This window comes from Barbus barbus, assembly GCF_936440315.1.
Source record: "Barbus barbus genome assembly, chromosome: 21".
Taxonomy (NCBI): Eukaryota; Metazoa; Chordata; class Actinopteri; order Cypriniformes; family Cyprinidae; genus Barbus; species Barbus barbus.
Genome location: NC_136749.1, coordinates 28,907,394 through 28,928,483, shown reverse-complemented (window position 1 = coordinate 28,928,483; position 21,090 = coordinate 28,907,394). Strand labels below are relative to the sequence as shown.

The 21,090-nt window shown below is 37.3% G+C and overlaps 1 protein-coding gene across 1 annotated transcript in view; it reads right to left on the bottom strand.

Moving 5' to 3' along the window:
* The window catches only part of LOC306886990 (sodium/hydrogen exchanger 1-like), a 52,982-nt gene that overhangs the window by 15,875 nt on the left and 16,017 nt on the right, over positions 1–21,090 (bottom strand). Inside the window, exons 2-4 of the mRNA XM_079444433.1 lie at positions 8,754–9,214; positions 4,145–4,395; positions 358–575 (exon numbers count right to left, since the gene is read on the bottom strand). Coding sequence (XP_079300559.1) covers positions 358–575; positions 4,145–4,395; positions 8,754–9,214 — 930 coding nt within the window. The remainder of the gene's footprint in view (positions 1–357; positions 576–4,144; positions 4,396–8,753; positions 9,215–21,090) is intronic.

Sequence of the window (21,090 nt, the reverse complement as noted above, 5' to 3'; positions counted from 1 at the left end):
TTTATATATATTTAATTTAAAATTGTATTAAAATGTTACAAAATGTTTTACTTAGATTTTTTTCTTCATTTTAGTATACTTTATTATATAATTTAGTTTTTACCTTCTCCAAACCCAAATATATTTTTTTAAATGTATACATTATATCAAATATTTTATTTAATCAAATATCTTTTTCACAAACAAACAATTAACGAATATATTTATTTATTAATGAAAGATGATGGACCTTCCCTGAAGCCATGACGCAAATGCACACAATCACAGTCACACCCCAGATACTGAAGTGAAACTAGAAGTTATCGAAAGTTTGCGAATAATTTGCAGATTCAGGAGGTCCTGCTAAACTTCACTCACCCAGAACACGCGCCACCAGGCAGAAAATGACGGTCGACACCACGAAGGTCCAGTTCCACTCGTGTGGCCCGGCCACCGTCGACACTCCCAGGAAAATGAAGATGAGCGTGTCGCTCACGCTGCTCCACATCTTCAGGAAGTACTTGATGGTGGTGTGGGATTTATGGGAAATGTTGGCCTCCACATAGGGACGCATGACGACACCACATGCAATTAGCCTGGAGACAGAAGATTAATCTACGTTATTGACCTGACAATACTTCATATCATCTGATATCAAGATTTATCACAATATTCATTTCATACCTTTAATGAGAAACTAAATGCATTGCACGTGTTTGTTAAACCTCCAGAATCAATGTAATCATAAATTTGTTTCCAAGTAAACTCAAATATGGCATCTGATGAAATGATTTCATAAGTTTTGTAATCATTCTTTTAAAATAAAACATATTTTGAGTGCATGGTATTCCTTAAAAAAAAACAACAATAGTTGGCGCCAATAGCCTCGTGGTTAGTGCAACTGTGCTCACGGCGACCCGAGTTCAATTCCCGTCTCCAGGTCCTTTGCTGATCCTGCCCCCTCTGTCCACCCAATTCTTTCCTGTCCGCTCTCTACTACTGTCCTATCCAATAAAGGCATAAAAAGCCCCAAAATACAACTTTAAAAAAACCCAATAAAATAAGGTGCTGCACAATTGAACCTGTATACCATATAAATTAAAACATGGACAACAACAACATCTCAAAATGTTATTTATTTATTGATATTTTATTTTCTGTCAAATAAGGTGCTCCACAACGTTATATTTTTGGGTTCTATGATATTCCTTAAAATAATAATTATCATAATTATAATACAATATCATGTTTCAATAAATGGTATTTATTATCATCATCATTACCATTATTAACTAAGTTTTACTATACAATAGTAATAAATTTCACAATTTGCCCTATAGTCAGTTAGTCCAAAGGTTGAATTTCGACAAAGTCGCACCACGCCAACATTTTGCATCACTTTCAATAAATCATCAAAATACATCAGCATACACCCTTTGAAGTGAACTTCTCAATTTCCCTCATTTAGCTCGACATGCGAGGAACTAATTCCACCTACAGTCGAGTTTCAAAGGTGGCCGCGAGGGTCACGACAACTTACAATTAGCTGAAGTGACTGGCTTTTGTCTGAAATTGGAAGCAGTGGAGGATTATGGGGTGTGCTTCAATGCCTAACTATCTCCACCTGATAAACCTGTGACTCCCTGTAGCACAATGTTAACAGAGGCGGGTCGCGTGACGCAGTTTCACCTCTGACTGGGATCATTATCAGGGCTGATCATTTTAACTCCTGGGCTTGTGAAGGCTACTCCTGTTCTCATTTGTTCCTCTTTTAAAAGGGCATCTGTGACAACACTTCCTGTGACAGCAGTGAGCCGTGCCTTCAGGAGCAATCCTTTGCATGATAGGCTATTTCGCAACCGCTTTATAGAGCAATAAGCATTCGAGACCGTGTGTCATTTTTAGATCAAATGACTTTTATACAACCGTAAAAAGGTACATGTCAAGCAAATGCATGCATTAATATCAAGATCTTGTAACTCAAAGCTACCCTATTGCTGCTAGCTATGCTAGGGTCATTCAAAGATACATAAACTGATATGTAAAACACTTAGGAAACAATCTGCCAAATGCATAAAATGTAAACAACCATTCAAACATTTGGAGTTTGAAAGTTTGGCTTTTTTTAATGTTTTTGAAACAAGTATCTCATGCTCACCATTTCTTTAGTCAAAGATACAGTAAAATATAATTACAATTTCAAATAGCCGTTTCCTATGTAAATCTATTTTAAAATGTAATTGATTCCTGTGATCAAATCTGAATTTTCAGCATAATTACTCCAGTCTTTGGTGTCACATGATCGGTTTTATTAAATTTTTTCAAATTCAGTTTCTCTATTTTAATTTTTTTCTGGATTATTTGTTTTATGATTTAATACAAATTTATCATCAAATAAGGGTGTCTAATGAAATGGCAAAATAAAACTTTAATTTAAAATCAGATGAAAATATTACAAATTTAACAAAACTGTTTTTTCCCCTTTAAGACAAGGTGCTGCACAACTAAAAAAAAATACTGCAACAGTTTCTAATTAAATTAAAACAACTTGTTTAACCTTGCTTTAACAATTTAACATTTTAAAAAGTATATAACAATTACAACAAGGGGCTTTTCATTATCAATGTTGAAAACAGTTGTGCCGCTTCATATTTTTGTGAAAACTGTGATGCATTTTTTTCAGGATTCTTTGATAAATATAAAGTTCAAAAGAACAGTATTTATTTGAAACTATTTTATAACTTTGTAAATTTATTTACTGACACTTTGAATCAGTTTAATGCACCCTTACTGACTTTAATTTCTTTCAAAAAGAAACAAACAAATCTTTAAATAATATTAAACCGCCCAGCCTGTCAATTTTTAATCGTTTGTTGTAATGGGTGGATCAGTTTTGCAGACCATGAGACATTGTGAATCACTGCTTCATCTCCAGGCCTGTCGGAGCTTCAGACTCTTTTTATCATCCACTCGAGCGTCACCGGCTCATAACCAAGAGCAGTCTTCAGCGCTGAGGTATTGACCGAGCTCTGACAGCCTTTTACTTACGAGCAGCGACTCCAAGAAGCCTTCAGACGATAGATGAAGTGTCGGCGACAAGCTGTTAAATCACTGGATGCTTTCAAATCTGAGAAAAATCAGCCCTGACCTGCTTCATCTGGCCCTGTTTATTGATTTTATAATTTAGTCAGAAAACGCTCTTGTGCAATTTTGGAGAGTCCTCTGGAAACATTTTCAAAATAATAAAAAAAAGCTTATTTTAAATGTTAAATAAATTCAACATGAATGCATGCTCCTGGTCTTTTTGTGAATGACTCATTGTTACTCCAAATATTAAATATTTCTGCAAAAATTCACAGAATTCCCGAAAAAATAAAATGGAAATCAGATTTTAAGATCTGTTTCCATTTTCATTCTGTGTTTTATTATTTAATGCAACTTTATCATCAAAACAAATTGAAAAAATAATGCAAATATGCCAAAAAAAAAAAAAAATAAACTTTTTAGTTTTAATTTAAATTAACATTTTTTCAACTAGTTGCCAAGGCAGCTTTTACCATTTCCATGTGGTTTAATTGACTAAAATAAACTAAAAGTTAAATAAAAATTAATAAAAACTATGTAGTCATGTTTGAAAAAAAACTAATTAAAATTAAACTAAAGCCATAAAAACACTTCCATTAACTGAAATAAAATGATCTTTAAATGAAATTAAAAATACAAAAACATCAACTTTATTAATTTCAGCAACATTTTCTATTTTTATCAAGTTTACTTGATTCACTAAAATAACTAATACAAAAAACAATTACTATAGAGATATTAAAAAATAAGTGACTGCTAAAAAAAATGCTAAAACTTCAACTCAAATTAAAAAGAAAGTAATTTGCGTTACTTGAAATAACATAAACCTTAACTGAAAAGTACTAAGTGTACTAGATGTACTAAAATAACAAACTAAAAAAAATTAAGAAACTAAAAAACTAAAACATTTAAAATAGAAACCAAAAAAAATTAAATGCATCTAAAAAAAAATATATAGGCTAAAATAAAAATTACTAAAACTTAATCTCGAATTACAATAATTAAAAATATGAACAAAACACTGTAATAGTACCTCAATGATGCTGAAATAGCACTGCTAGTAAATGAAGTGGTCACTTACGCCATGATGCCGGACAGATGAAACACCTCCGCCGAGAGGTAAGCCATGTAGCTGTAGAGGAAGACGAACAGAGGCTCGATGACACGCGTGTGCGAGGTGAAGCGGGACGTGAAGGCCGCCAGGATCCCGTAGATGCCGCCCACCACGATACCGCCTAACGACACCACCAGAAAACACACGACACCCAGAAACACATCCATGACACTGATTGTGCCCACACTGCTATACTCCTCAAAGAGATGATACAGCACCTACAGACAAGAACAACAGGAAGTGTGCATCAGGAATGAACACCATCCACAGCATTGGAGCCACAGGCATTAAAACATAGAGTTTCACAGACAGGGTTTACTTTAGGCAAGGATTAGGCCATAGTTCAATTAGGACATTTAAGTATCTTTCAGAAACGTGCTTCAAGAAGAAAAGAAAGAAAACATTACTAATGCATCTTGAGACAAACCAATGGCACTGACATATTTTAAGATCAGTCATGGCAAGCTGCTTTCAGTTAAAACAGCTCCGACATGCATTTTAGTCTGGGACTAGGCTTAAGCCTCATCTGTTAACAATTTTAATTAATATTATATTTATATAATAAAAATAAAACAGTTCAAATGTATTACAATTTTTAGTTAAAATTAACATTTAATTTGAGCAATATTTTTTTATGTATTAATATATTAATTTATTATAGCCAATTATAATAATTAGTATATATAATTTATTTTTATTAATATACCGTATATATTACAGTCATGGCCATAAATATCGGCACCCTTGGTAAATATGATCAAAAGCGGCTGTGAAAATTAATCTGCATTGTTAATCCTTTTGATCTTTTATTTAAAAAATAAATAAATCTAACCTTTCATTGGATAATAAGAATTTAAAATGGGGGAAATAATCATGCAATGTTTTCCTCAAATACACATTGGACACAATTATTGGCACCCCTAGAAATTCTTATGAGTAAAATATCTCTGAATTATATTCCATTCATATTCACAATTTTGAGCACTCCAGGGTGATTATGAACATGAAATTATCCAGCCATGGCTTCCTGTTTCACAGAAATATAAATAGAAGGGAAAACAAAGCCCAAATTCCCTTAAATCATCCATCACAATGAGAAAAACCAAATAATATATTTCTGATGTGCAGCAAAAGACAATTGAGCTTCACAAATTAGTGAAGTGGCTTTAAGAAAAGAGCTAGAGCAGTGAAAATCCCCATTTCCACCATCAGAATTTCCAATCAACAGAAAATGTCACGAAACTGCCTGGAAGAGGACATGTCTATATCGTCCTAATGCACGGTGAGGAGGAGAGTTTGAGTGGCTAAAGACTCAAGGACCACAACTGGAGAATTGCAGAAAATAGTTGAGTCTCGAGGTCAGAAAACGTTAAACAAAAAAAAAAAAAAAATTGGTCAAACAGCCCCTACATCACCACATGTTGTTCAGAAGGGTTTCAAGAAAAATTCTCCTCGTTCATCCAAAAACAAACTGCAGCATATCCAGTTATCAGACACGACTGGAACTTCAAATGGAACTGGCTTCTATGGTCAGATGAGGAAGAAGGAAAAAAAAAAAAAAAAAAAAAAGGGGCTTTTTAGCAGCAAACACTCAAGATGGATTTGGTGAACACAGGGATAAAACGTACCCCATGTGTACAATGAAATATACTGCTGTATTTTTCAAAACCAAGCTTCTGCCGGCCATTCCAGTCCTCTGACCTGAACCCTGTAGAAGATGAGTGAGGTGAACTGAAGAGAAGAAGCACCGTCATGAAGCTGTGAATCTGAAGGATCTGGAGAGATTCTGGATGAAGGAATGGTCTCTGATCTCTTGTCAGGTGTTCTCTAACCTCATCAGGCATTATAGGAGAACATTTAGAGCTGTTAAACTGACAAATGGAGGTTTCAAAAAGTATTGAATAAAAGGGTGCCGTTAATTGTGGCCAATGTATATTAGAGAAAAACATTTCATAATGATATTTCCCCCCATTTTAAATGCTTATTATCCAATGAAAGGTTAGATTTTTGTGATTTTCCATGCCCTTTGTTTTTGCTATAGCTCTAATTGACTTCCTCTTTTCTTTTAGCATCCAAATCGCTTGCTTTTCTCTCAAAGTCAGCTCCCTCATCTTCATCCTGGTTTGTGCATGTCATCAAATGCAGAAGTAATGGATATAACTGATACGACACATTCCCTGCTTTTAATATCTGAAGAATTAGTGCACCAGGACACAGCTGATCACTTAGAAAGACCTGTGAGGAAACTGCTCCAATACTTCTGCTCACATCAGATAGAGATGAAACTCTAAAAGTGCTGAACTTCTTAGCTGGTAAAACATCTATGTGTTGAATCACCCAATAATAAAATGTGACATTCTGTAGTTTTGTCTCATATTCATCTTTTAATCATATTTGTAAATGTCTTGACTCCACAGCCAACAGAGCAATTTTGTCTTTACTGTTCCAATACTTATGGAGGGCACTGTATATAATATAGTATTACTACAATAATGTCATACTATATTTATTTACATTTATTTAAATCATATAAATTCTTTCAATTTTTTTTTAGTTAGTTTGTTGGTTAGTTAGACCGATAGCTAGTTGGCTAGTAAGTTAGTTTAAAACACATTAGCTAAGACTGCATCACAAGGTTTCTTGCTTACATTACAAAAATTTGTAAACATCCAGATTTAGTATTTTTTTCCTCTCATGCTGAGATATACAGCATTAGACTTTATGAAGTACATTAAATATCATCAGACCCTTTTGTGCTTGTGCAAAAAACTCAAACATTTGCTGCTTCCCAGTGGAGATGTGCAAAGCAGGACAACCAATGATGCTCAGATTAGCAGAGGAGGACTTCATCGAACACCTGATATCATGCTTGACTTCTTTCATTGATCACTCGAGACAGAAGCTCGTTAAAAGCATGAGGTCAAGCAGTCGAGGAAAAACAGTTCAGGTATTGGAAACGAGACGCCGCTTCACAAGACTCAATCAGCTGATAAACTGAGCTGTGAGAGTGAATTCTCCCAGAGAGAGAAGGACTGGAACAATCCCATAGATTATACAGAGACTAGCGGCTGATCGATAGAGAGCTACAACAGCAGAGGCAGGACACAATAAACGACATACTGCCAATAACTAATATCAAATAACATTTAAATAAAATAAATTAAAATTACATTAATATTATGACAGTAAATTTCAATATAATCATATTTTAAATATTATACACTTTATAGAAACCAAACACTAATGACTAGTACATATGGATACAGTCATTTTAGACACTTCCAAAACTGTTGCAACAGATGGAAATGCAATTTTTAAAATGCATGAATTATGTTTCCACCTTTGTTGCCACAGTTTTGTTAGTGCCTTTTTCTGTTCTAAAGAAGGATGTGTCCCAATACTTTTGTCCATATAGTGCTTGTACAAGTCATTGGTGTTCGGAGATTTTTGGCTCAAGGTCTGCATATAAAGTCACACCAGAGGTGTTCAGCTGGGATCAGGACTTGGCTTTCTGCAGACCAGTCAAGTTCTTCCACACTGACTCAATCAATCATGTCTTTTTGAACCTTGCCTTATATACAGAGGCATTGTCATGTTAGAATAAAAAAAAGGGTCCTGTCCAAACGATTGCTATAAAATTAGAAGCACACAATTCCCTAGAATATCATTATATGCTTAAACATTAAGATTTGTACTCATAGAAATTACTAAAGTAGTCAAACCTGTTCATTAGAAGGGGGTGTCCCAATACTCTATCATAAATAATTAGCAAATTCAAGTAGCTTGGATTCTGTGCCTCTCCAGTCTTCCTCCAGACCTTGATTTCCAAATGAAATGCAAAATTTACTTTTATCTGAAAAGATGACTTTGGACCACTGAGCAACAGTCCAGTTCTTTCTCTCCTTAGCCCAGGTAAGATGCTTCTGACGTCGTTCTGTTTCAGAAGTGGCTTGGTAGCCCTTTTCCTGAAGACGTCTGAGTGTGGTGACTCTTGATGCACTGACTCTTTGTTCTTGCCCATAGTGGAGAGGTTGGAGTCTGATTGATTGAGTGTGTGAACAGGTGTCTTTTATACAGGTAACCAGTTCAAACAGGTGCAATTAATACAGGTAATGAGTGGAGGATAGGAGGGCTTCTTAAAGACAAACTAACAGGTCTGTGAGAGCCAGAATTCTTGCTGGTTGGTAGGTGATCAAATACTTATTTCATGCAATAAAATGGAAGTTAATTATTTAAAAATCATACAATGTGATTTTCTGGATTTTTTTTTAATATTCTGTCTCTCACAGTTGAGGTGTACCTACAATGAAAATGACAGATCTCTCCATTCTTTTGTGGGAAAACTTGAAAAATCTGCAGTGTATCAAATACTTATCTGCCCCACTGTACATACATACATATACATTTTTTGTATATGTCTTTACTTTTAAACCTTATATATATATATATATATATATATATATATATATATATATATATATATATATATATATATATATATATATATATATATATATATATACACACACACACACATAATACTACTTAATGCCAAACAAAAGCTCAGTGAACTCACCACAGTGACGGCATCATTAAGTAAAGATTCTCCGAACACCAGGATGTGGAGCAGCTCGTTAATGTGGATCTCCTCAAACACAGCCAGCACGGCCACGGGGTCCACAGCCGAGACGACGGAGCCAAACAGCAGGCACGACAGGAGGTCTACAGTCACCAGTCTATGGCCCTCGAGCTGGCAAACGCCGTACAGGAGACCACCAACGAAGAAGGCATTCCAGAGCGTTCCCACCACTGCAAACATGAGAATAGTGCCCAGGTTCTCAGTGAATTGTCGTATGGGCAGGAAGTAGCCGGCGTCGAGGATGATGGGAGGCAGCAGGAACAGGAAGAAGATATTGGACTCCAGCACCGGAGGGACCTCGCCTACCACCTTCATGAGACCGCCGACCAGCAGGCCCACCACGATCAGCAGACAGCTCTCCGGCACGATGGAGGACAAGCGAGGGATCAGGTGGAACCCTGAAAAAGAATGAGAAACAAGGATGCATCAAGACAGGACAACAGCAATCAGTGGTTATTCATATTAGTGATGCTCCAAAATTAATTTTTTACCAGAAACACTGAAACCAAAATTTTCCAAATTTTAACCAAGAGTTAACCAATACTTTTGCCGAAATTGCAAAAGTAATACATTTTTGCTGTTCCGGACAAATATTTTTGGTTGCCACAATTTCACTAAATTCATCACTAAATATAATATAACTCAGTTACAATAAAATAAAATGTATCATTTTGCTAAAACTTGAAACCAAAAATAAAATGTAATAATCATTCAAATTTAATCAACACTCAAATAAAAACTCATTTAAATTGCACATGAGTTAGATTTAAATCTTTTTTTTGATGATAGGGGAAGTCGTGGCCTAATGGTTAGAGAGTCGGACTCGTAATCCAAAGGTTGTGGGTTCGAGTCCCCGGCCGGCAGGGATTGTAGGTGGGGGGAGTGAATGTCCAGCGCTCTCTCCACCCTCAATACCACGACTGAGGTGCCCTTGAGCAAGGCACCGAACCCCCAACTGCTCCCCGGGCGCCGCAGCATAAATGGCTGCCCACTGCTCCGGGTGTGTGTTCACGGTGTGTGTGTGTGTGTGTGCGCATTTGTTCACTACTCACTGCTGTGTGTGTGCACTTGGATGGGTTAAACGCAGAGCACCAATTTCGAGTATGGGTCACCATACTTGACAATACGTCACGACTTTACTTTACTTTTTATAATTCAACCTATATTCAACTATAATTCAACTATAATTCTACATTGTGAGTACATCACTCGCATATGCGACAATCTTCACACTGGGCGACTAAATGATGTCTAATATTAGCCACTGGCTAATAAATTCTCAGATTTTACTCACCAGTGTGTGAGTTGGAGACTAAGTATATAAGTTTAGATGTATTTTCACTCGCCGAACGCTCTGACTGAGGCGCTTCAGAGTTTCACTCTCCGTCAAGCGATCTGTGCTTTTTTTTTTCAGTTCATCTAATCTTAATGGATATGTAGCGCACCTGTGTTTGGCGTACCTTAAACTTCCTTTGGAAGTCTTCAGCTTTTAAGAACTGCCAGGTTCTCCGGTAATGGGCGGAACTAATGAGCAAACGGCAATCCCATTTGCTGGAGCTCACCTACTATTGTCCCCGTTTTGATTTCAGCAAATCAGTTCGAACGAACGCACACAACCTGATTAATATTCACGAATCCAGCAGCTCATTAATAGTAGAATTCATATTATTATCAGTATTATTGTTAGATTTTTCCCTTTTTTGTTTTTACAGAAACACTGAATTACCAAAAAAGCACCACCACCAGTCCTAAGTTCAGTTAAAATTACTAATATGCATTCATACATGGTTACCAAATTAATTCTAATTACTAAATTTCTATCATTAAATAATAGGCCTATGTGATTATCATATTATAATGCTTGACTTACTGATGTTAAGAGTATACTTTCAGATATTTAAAAAGCAATATACAATGTTTATATGTATGTATGTATATGTGTGTGTGTATATATATATATATATATATATATATATATATATATATATATATATATATATACACATATATATATATACACACACACACACACAAATATAAACATACATATATAGTACGTCAGTCTGGCGAGTAAACTAAAAAATGTAGTAGCCAATGGCGATTCAATTACCAATGTGTCTAGAGGTTGTAATTATGTTTTCAAACTCGTTTAAATAGTGGCTGTGATAAAAACTTACATACATTAAATAATGACAACATCACTAACAGGTTAAGTAAAATTATAGTGCATATGTAATTTAGCACATAAATTTATCACAATTTTTCTGCATGTTAATGTAGCAGATAAAAATAAAATAAAAAATATATATATATAGAAGTGAACTGCTGGAAGCAAAAGACAATTACTATATGTTCAGTAAATCTGATGATTAATGCAGTTTATACTTTGGTGTTTGGCTTCAGTTTTCTGTACATTAATTCATATTTGGATTAACACATACATTAATTAAAATTGGACAAATTTGGCCCCTTCCAGGTAAATGAGATTTTATGACAATTTATGGCAAGAACCAAATGAAATGTTCATGCGGTGTAGAGTCGCAGCAGAAACGACATGAGTGTGAAAACTGATCCTGCGGTTGCATCTGCGCTGATGCTCTGCTGACGTGAGAAACCGGTGTGAACCTCAGAGTTGCAGAATCATGTCAAAAGTGTCAGAGCCTCAAAACAGGGTCATAATCAAGAGTGTATAGTTGTGTCAGGTGCTTACCTGAGAGCCGAAAACATTTCAACACGTGACTGACTTTCATTCTATCGTCTCTACATAAGCTTTGTAAGGCTATCATCACTATGGCTTTTCCTAACTAAAGCAGGTATTTGTTAGAGCTGAATGTTTTCAGGACATAAACACAAGCTTAACTCAAGGAAAGTCACACAACATAGAGTATTGGTAGGTGATAGGAAATCTGTCTATGCAACAGTGATGCATCTGAGATATATTTAAAAACTGACGTCGCCTTCATTTCAACTGAAGTAAGTCATTACAATTATCTACGTAACCACATACGCAGATCTGTGGGACACCAGAACAGTCAGCAGACCCAGCAGGCCCTGGAGACTTCCTATAATGGCTCCGGTCTTCCGTTTCTCCAGCTCAACCCAGAGATCAACATTTAGCTGGGTAACATTGTACAGTAGCTACAACACTAATAGAGGAAATAAGCCTGTTTCTCCACGGACAGCCATTCAGAAGCACCCTAGTGTTTTCACTATTTATTATGCAATCTACATGACGCTCATGATGCTCATACGGCCCATCCCTAGAGCGGTATTATATAAAAATACACTAAGAACTGACAGCAACAGGACAAAACAGCAGAGTCAGAATTCCTCAGCTGTTATGAGGTGATTTGACCTTCACATTGGCACTGTGCCCGTCGTGAGGCAGCTAAAAAAACCAACAATGAGCCCCCAGGAGGGGCTGTGATTTATTCAGAGCCCAGAGTGACACGCGTCCTCTGCTGGCACTTGTGGAGAGACGAGAAAACAGCATGAACATGTTACCTGCGTTCAGTGCGCCAACACACTCTGAGCACATCCAATTAAAAGCGCTCGTTAGCACATAACAAATGTCAACATCTCACCGCTACAGAAACGAAGCCTTCATGCAAGCTGTGATCTAAATAACTCATTGACTTCACATGTTCTCGCTTTTTTACACATCTTTGTGCTTTGAAGTGGCAAGGGAACAAAGTTAATAGCTGGAGAGATGAGGAAAAAAAGAAAAGATGGATGAAAGGGCCCAGAATGTACACTTTTCTAGTAATATCTTTTCCCCAGCAGTTTCTTGCCCCAAAACAGCCATTATTTTGCCCTTACAACCTTGGAATTAATTAAAAGAATTAGGGGTCGACCGATATGTGTTTTTCAGGGCCGATGCCGATACCACTTATTACAGACCAAGTAGACCGATAAATATGTCTGGTGTAAAAATGAAAATGAATGTCAAAATTAAGAATAACAAGGGCTCTGACAAAAACGGCCTTCCCTAGTGTTGGTTGCACTTCTTACTCTTGTCTTCCCCCATGCATTCATCTACAATAAGGGTAATCAAGTCAAGTCAAGTCAGCTTTATTGTCAATTCTTCCACATGTACAGCACATACATACAGAGAATTGAAATTGCATTACTCTCAGACCCTTGGTGCATACCGTTAACATTAAACACGTTCAGATACAGATAATACAGTTTAAACATATGTACATACAACTATACAAATATACAAATGAGGATATTGTAGAAAAAAATAAGAATTAGATCGATAAGTGGCATAAGGCGCATGGCAGATAGAGTGCAAAACCAGTTAAATAGAAGCAACACTGTGTAGATATATTTGTAGTGCAAAAGAGCTTATCAGTCTGAGGACATTGTAGAAAATAAAAAAAAGAGAGATAGATAAAGTGCATAAGGCACATGGCAGAATAGATGGAGTGCAAACCAGTTGAATGTACAAAAACAAAACTGTGCAGATTTGTTTTGTTATGAGTGTAGTGCAAGAAGAGCTTATCAGTCTGTTAAAGTGACAAGTTCGGATAGCTTTTTGTCAGACTATCCGAAGAGGTAATATGCAGTCAATGTTGGATAGGTAGTGATCAGCCAATGCTGCACAAGTGACAGGTGCCGGTCACAGTTTGTTGGTCGGTGGGGGGGGGGGTCACAGAGTCAGAGTTCCTAGTGTGTTGCTGTGTTAAATGGGGGTGAAAGAGGGGAGGGGGGGCAGGGACGGGAGGGAGTTCAGCTTCCTGACAGCCTGATGTATGAAGCTGTCCTTCAGTCTGCTGGTCCTCGCCTGGAGACTCCGCAGTCTCCTCCGTGATGGCAGCAGACTGAAGAAGCTGTGTGTCGGGTGGGTGGGATCGCCTGCAATGTGGAGGGCTTTGCGGGTGAGACGGGTGCTGTAGATGTCCTGGAGGGAGGGGAGAGAGACACCAACGATCTTCTCAGCTGCTCTCACTATTCGTTGAAGTGACTTGCGGCAGGATGCGTTGCAAGCGCCATACCACACAGTGATGCAGTTGGTTAGGATGCTCTCGATGGTGCCTCTGTAGAAGGTGCACATGATGGGGGTCGGGGCTCTGGCTCTTCTGAGTTTGCGGAGGAAGTAGAGACGCTGCTGTGCTTTCTTGGCCAGTGCTACAGTGTTGTTAGTCCAGGAGAGGTCCTCAGTGATGTGCACACCCAGGAACTTGGTGCTGCTCACTCTCTCCACAGTCGCACCGTTGATGGTCAGAGGGGCATGCTGAGTGTGTACTCTCCTGAAGTCAACAACAATCTCCTTCGTCTTCTTCACATTCAGAGAGAGATTGTTGTCACTGCACCACCCGGCCAGGCGGCTCACCTCCCTCCTGTAGTTTGTCTCATCTCTGTTGCTGATGAGACCCACCACAGTCGTGTCATCCGCAAACTTAATGAAAATGTTGGAGTTGTGTGATGGTGTGCAGTCGTGGGTCAGCAGAGTGAAGAGGAGGGGGCTCAGCACACATCCTTGGGGGGCCCCAGTGTTCAGTGTGATGGTGCTGGATGTGTTACTGCCGACCCGTACTGCTTGAGGTCTCCCGGTCAGGAAGTCCAACAGCCAGTTGCACAGAGAGGTATTGAGCCCCAGCTGGGCCAGTTTGTGAGTGAGCTGTTGAGGGATGATTGTGTTGAATGCTGAACTGAAGTCTATGAACAGCATCCTGACATATGAGTCTTTTTTCTCCAGATGTGTGAGGGCTGGGTGGAGGGCAGTGGTGATGGCATCATCGGTCGAGCGGTTGGACCTATATGCAAACTGGAAGGGGTCCAGGGAGGGGGGGAGGACAGACTTGATGTGGTGCAAGACTAGCCGTTCAAAGCACTTCATGAGGATGGGAGTGAGTGCTATTGGACGGTAGTCATTGAAGCAGGATGGAGATGACTTCTTAGGGACTGGAATGATGGTGGTAGCTTTGAAGCATGTGGGGACAACAGCCTGATTTAGTGAGATGTTGAAGATGTCTGTGAAGACCTCAGTGAGTTCCACTGCACAGTCTCTCAGTACACGCCCAGGAATGTTGTCAGGACCCGGAGCTTTGCGTGCATTGATCCTGCTGAGGGATCTCCTCACACTGTCCGGGGACAGCGTCATCACCTGGTCACCGGGAGGAGGTGGAGTCTTCTGTGCAGTGGTGCTGTTTTGTGCCTCAAAGCGAGCAAAGAAGGCATTCAGCTCGTTCAGCAGGGGGATGGTGTTGTCACAGGTCTGTGGTGGGGGCTTGTAATCCGTAATCCGTAATATATAAAGTGAGAGTTAAAAGTGGGGCCACTGCATGCTTCATGATTAAGCCTATGAATACTAAATACTACAGCTAAACAGCTTGGGGAAATGTAAGTATTTGGCTTCAATAATTTACATGTTAGAAATGTATGTGTAATAGCATAACCTCTCATAATTCTTCATTAATTATTTTCGGTTGACTAAATCATAACCTACAAGAGGTGACTATTCAATTCATCATCTAATGCACATCAATTGATTAATTTAAAAAGCGCAATGTATATAATACGTGTAAATAATTTAATTGTCTTCATAGCTCCATTGTAGAAGTTGCGAAGAAGACCGCAACTATTTTAATGAAACTATAACACTAATAGCCTGTTATAGGCACACTTGGTTCAATAGCCTATTGAAATGTCCCAATTTCCGTCATCCTAATCTTGGCCTATGTGACAGTAACTTAATCTTGGCCTATGTGACAGTATCTTAGTCTTGGCCTATGTGACAGTATCTTAGTCTTGGCCTATGTGACAGTAATTTCCATTAGTTTTCATTTACAGAGCAGTGCAAATGAAGGCATAAAACATTAATTTAATTTATCTTTTAATCAAATGAGAGTTGAACTCTATTTTTTGGCAAACAAATGTGTTTACTATTAAAATTAAAACGTAAGAAATCGCGTATTGTGTGATTGTTCTTTTAAACAAAAGTTGTAATAATTGTAGTAGCATTAGTAAATAAACCGAACTTTTATTTTGACAGGTTGCCATGAGGACCTCTTAAGTTTCTGTAGCCTATTTATGATATGACGATCGTTTTACTCAAACGAAACAGTCAAATGCTCATGAAGTAACTCTCAGAGCAGTTCTGGGGATGATGTTCATGTATTTATGTCCTCATTTAGTGACATGGCAGATGCGGAAAACACCGCGAGCGTCGCGCACTTCAGTGTGTGTGTGCGTGTGTGTGTGTGTCAAAACCGCGCGTCTGTGCCTTTCACATATACAGAGACACGCCGAACATGCAGAATTCATATTTAAATAGTCTTTTTGCAGCTTAATGTTTACAGATAGTCCATATCATGAGTCGATTTAAGTGTACTGACCTACTTTTGATTAATTCATCCAAACTTTGACTAATTCCGTGACTCCGCGTTATACAGTAAGTGCTATTTATATGACTGGATTCCGCGATTCCCCCTGCGTTTCCCCCATCTCAGAAACCATAAATAGATAAAATTGAGGTTTTTACAACTTCAGTGTAGTGGATTGTTAATTTATTGCAACTTGTGCAAGGTCTGCTGCTGCCTTTGAGAGATAACTGATGCGTGATGAAGCAGCACCAGTTAGCAAGTGGGTGATTCTCGCGAAATTAGACTTATGAGGTGTCATGAAGCATTTTGATGATAAAAGTAAATGCTATCAAAATAAGAAGAATACAGTTATAAACATCTCTTCATGTACTATTTTGCACATGATTTCAAATTACATCATAAATTCAAATTTTGTTGTTTTTTCCACATTTAAGGGGAAATTTCTCATTACCGCAACGTGTCCATGACTGGTTTTGGGTTCTTTGAGATGGAAATATTTATAATTAAAAAATAAGAAAAATAAAAAGCTTCAGTGCATGTTATACTATAAACATTTACAGTAAAGAAACATGTGGTATTTGGTGATCATTGGTAAATGTAGTGACAATAATAAGTAATATAAATGTGTCCAAGACAAATTTTCTCATCCTACGCAACAATTTTCAACCATTGTTTAAGTCATCTAGGAACTAACATTTTCAAGGAATTTTGTTGGAAGGGACATAATTGACTGTGACACTCAAGATGGCTACCAGGTAAGCAGTTGTTATTTTTTCTCTCCAGATAAAAATAAAATTTTTGTTTGTCATAATACATACACGACTTTTTAGTTCTCATTACCGAAACATGAGTTTGTGAAGTTTTAAAAAATGTTTCCGTTTTAATTTTTTGATTACTATATACCCCATTATGGTCTAAATATAAAAAGAGAGGGAAAGTTTAGCTAACCCGCATTTAGCCTCCACAGTTAGCAAGAATGTTTAAGGACACTCATCCTCCGCAACACCATTATCATACACCGCAACAATTGGAGGCCTGTTGCGGTGGAGATACTCAATGTTTCGGTAATGAGACACAGACGGTAACACTTTATAATAACTGCACACTAATCATTAGTTAAGCATTAGTTAACAGTTCATCATTTATAAAGCATTAATAGACATTAGTAAGCAGTTTATAAATACGGCTATAAATGCTTTAATCTTGACTTATAAACATATCTATAATGTGTTTAATAATTGTATTTTCATAATTTAAAAATGATACAGTGATCATTAATAAATTAAGTATTGCATTTTTTACAAACCAGTTATTTAGGTGTTGTCATTGATTCATAAGATCACTTAGAAAGAGTAAGTAAATGTAGTAAATTCAGGTAGTTATAAAGCATTTATTAGTGATCAGTTGACTATTTTTGTGAGCTTGTCATGTAAAGTGAGGACTAGTTATGCTTTGTAAAGCATTTAAGGAGATTTAAAGGCTCACTGATCTTCTAAACAGAAAAAGGAAAGAAGCACAACACAGTGATACAGAACATAGAAATATTTAACAGCCTTTTAATCTCCTTTGTAAATGCTTTACAAAGTATAAATAGTCCTCACTTTAGATGAGCTCACAAAAATAGTTAACAGACCACTACTAAATGCTTTATAACTACCTGATCTAACCATGAATTACAGTAGAAATACATGTTAATAAAGCATTTATTGACACACTAAGTAACTATTACTATATGTCTGAATAATAATAATATGTATGAATGTACATTTAAATAGTTTATTAATCATTTACGTACACTTTCTAAGTGATCTTATGAACCACTGACAACTCCTAAATAACCTATTTTGTAAATAATGCTATACTTCATTTAGAAATGATAAATTGATAATTAATAAAGTATGAAAATACAAATATTAAACATTATAGATATGCTTTTAAATCAAGAATACAGGATTTATAACTGTATTCATAAACTGCTTATTAATGTCTATTAATGCTTTATAAATGATTAATTAACTGTTTACTAATGCTTAACTAATGATTAATAGTGTACAGTTATTATAAAGTGTTACCAAACAGACTTATGAAGGAGGGACGTGCACTATAACTCTTTCTCATTTCAATATAACTTGATATTTGCCTTAACACTTCTTGAACAGATAAACAAAATAGCTATTACAACCCCACCCCCCAGCAGGAGTTAGTAATTTTTCATTTTTATGAAGTGCTCCGACAAAAAGCATTATGAATGCAGTATAGGCCACCTACTACAGGTCCTTTTAAAAAAATTAGCATATTGTGATAAAGTTCATTATTTTCTGTAATGTACTGATAAACATTAGACTTTCATATATTTTAGACTCATTACAACACAACTGAAGTAGTTCAAGCCTTTTATTGTTTTAATATTGATGATTTTGGCATACAGCTCATGAAAACCCAAAATTCCTATCTCAAAAAATTAGCATATCATGAAAAGGTTCTCTAAACGAGCTATTAACCTAATCATCTGAATCAACTAATTAACTCTAAACACCTGCAAAAGATTCCTGAGGCTTTTAAAAACTCCCAGCCTGGTTCATTACTCAAAACCGCAATCATGGGTAAGACTGCCGACCTGACTGCTGTCCAGAAGGCCATCATTGACACCCTCAAGCAAGAGGGTAAGACACAGAAAGACATTTCTGAACGAATAGGCTGTTCCCAGAGTGCTGTATCAAGGCACCTCAGTGGGAAGTCTGTGGGAAGGAAAAAGTGTGGCAGAAAACGCAGCACAACGAGAAGAGGTGACCGGACCCTGAGGAAGATTGTGGAGAAGGACCGATTCCAGACCTTGGGGGACCTGCGGAAGCAGTGGACTGAGTCTGGAGTAGAAACATCCAGAGCCACCGTGTACAGGCGTGTGCAGGAAATGGGCTACAGGTGCCGCATTCCCCAGGTCAAGCCACTTTTGAACCAGAAACAGCGGCAGAAGCGCCTGACCTGGGCTACAGAGAAGCAGCACTGGACTGTTGCTCAGTGGTCCAAAGTACTTTTTTCGGATGAAAGCAAATTTTGCATGTCATTCGGAAATCAAGCTGCCAGAGTCTGGAGGAAGACTGGGGAGAGGGAAATGCCAAAATGCCTGAAGTCCAGTGTCAAGTACCCACAGTCAGTGATGCTGGTGTTGGTCCACTGTGTTTTATCAAGGGCAGGGTCAATGCAGCTAGCTATCAGGAGATTTTGGAGCACTTCATGCTTCCATCTGCTGAAAAGCTTTATGGAGATGAAGATTTCATTTTTCAGCACGACCTGGCACCTGCTCACAGTGCCAAAACCACTGGTAAATGGTTTACTGACCATGGTATTACTGTGCTCAATTGGCCTGCCAACTCTCCTGACCTGAACCCCATAGAGAATCTGTGGGATATTGTGAAGAGAAAGTTGAGAGACGCAAGACCCAACACTCTGGATGAGCTTAAGGCCGCTATCGAAGCATCCTGGGCCTCCATAACACCTCAGCAGTGCCACAGGCTGATTGCCTCCATGCCACGCCGCATTGAAGCAGTCATTTCTGCAAAAGGATTCCCGACCAAGTATTGAGTGCATAACTGAACATAATGGCCATTCTTTTATCCCAGAACCACTTCCTGTCACCTCCTCTGCTAGACATTTCTGCATTTTACCTGACATATGGGCAAAACACAAAAAACGCTCATGAATGAGTTACAGTTGGGGGGAAACGTGATTGGTATAAAGCAGTCGTTCCAGTTGTTTGTTTTAGTTGTTTGACCAATCATAAATCGAGTTGCTGCCATTCAAGTTCTTCACATGAAATTATTCTCAGAAAAAGGTTGTGTGGTTGAATGTCAGGACCAAAGTGTTTTAGCTAAACTAAAATCTTTTTACAAGAGCACATGATGCTGTTACATTTAAATGTTTCTCAGGACCACATGATAGTATGTTACATTGAAAACGTTCTCATGAACACATGATTGTATGTTATACTAGAATTGTAATACTTAAACTAAATAAATGAAATAAATGTTCTTTTAAAACCTGTATGTGTTTTAAATATGTAAAATAGGGTTAGGCATCAAACCCCTTTGTCAACAGTGAATGTGTGAGCTAAATCTCATTTCCGAAACATTGATCCTCATTACCGAAATGGCATTTTCATTACCGCAACATGGATCTTTTTTACAAATTAAGTAATAATTAGATAAAATATTTTGTTTTAAAATGTATATACATATTATACAACACTACTTATTTAAGGTCTGCTACATAACAAATGTATTCGTTATCTTTTAGTGAAACAATTAAATAAAAGAAACTGTAAATCATCACGTGTGTTTCGGTAATGAGAGAAAACAAGGAAATTACAAAAAATAATAAATATAAAAAAATAATCTCTCCAGAGTTTTACATAGTTTTGAGCATAAGTAATAAGAGTCTACTTTAACATTAGCCAAAAAATACACTTTTAACCATATATTTAATGTAATGTCATGTTGCGGTAATGATAATTTTTTATGGACTTCATCTAAAAAATGTAAACAATTATATAGGAATTTTTTTTAAAATCTTCTAAAAATGATGGTTATAGTAAGTTCAGACCTTAATCTTATATGTGCAAAAAGAAAATTGGCTTCAAGGGCATTTTAAAAATTCTGATGCCTGAACCCTTCTAAACCTGGATTTCGTGAGAATCACCCAAGTGCTTTCGGTGTGAGAGTGCCTTTAGTCTTCCACGTTGATTGGTCGGACTCCTGACTCTCAACAAATCAGATGCGCGGTGGGCGGAGATTGCTCTAGGCCACAGAGTGGTGAGTTCAGACAGGCTGCATCAGAGCCAAATAGCGCGTTTCAAAATTAAATAATTTTATCGGCACATCGGTTTTGAAAATGACCAATGCCGATTATCATAAAAATGCTTAATATCGGTGCCAATAATCGGCCAG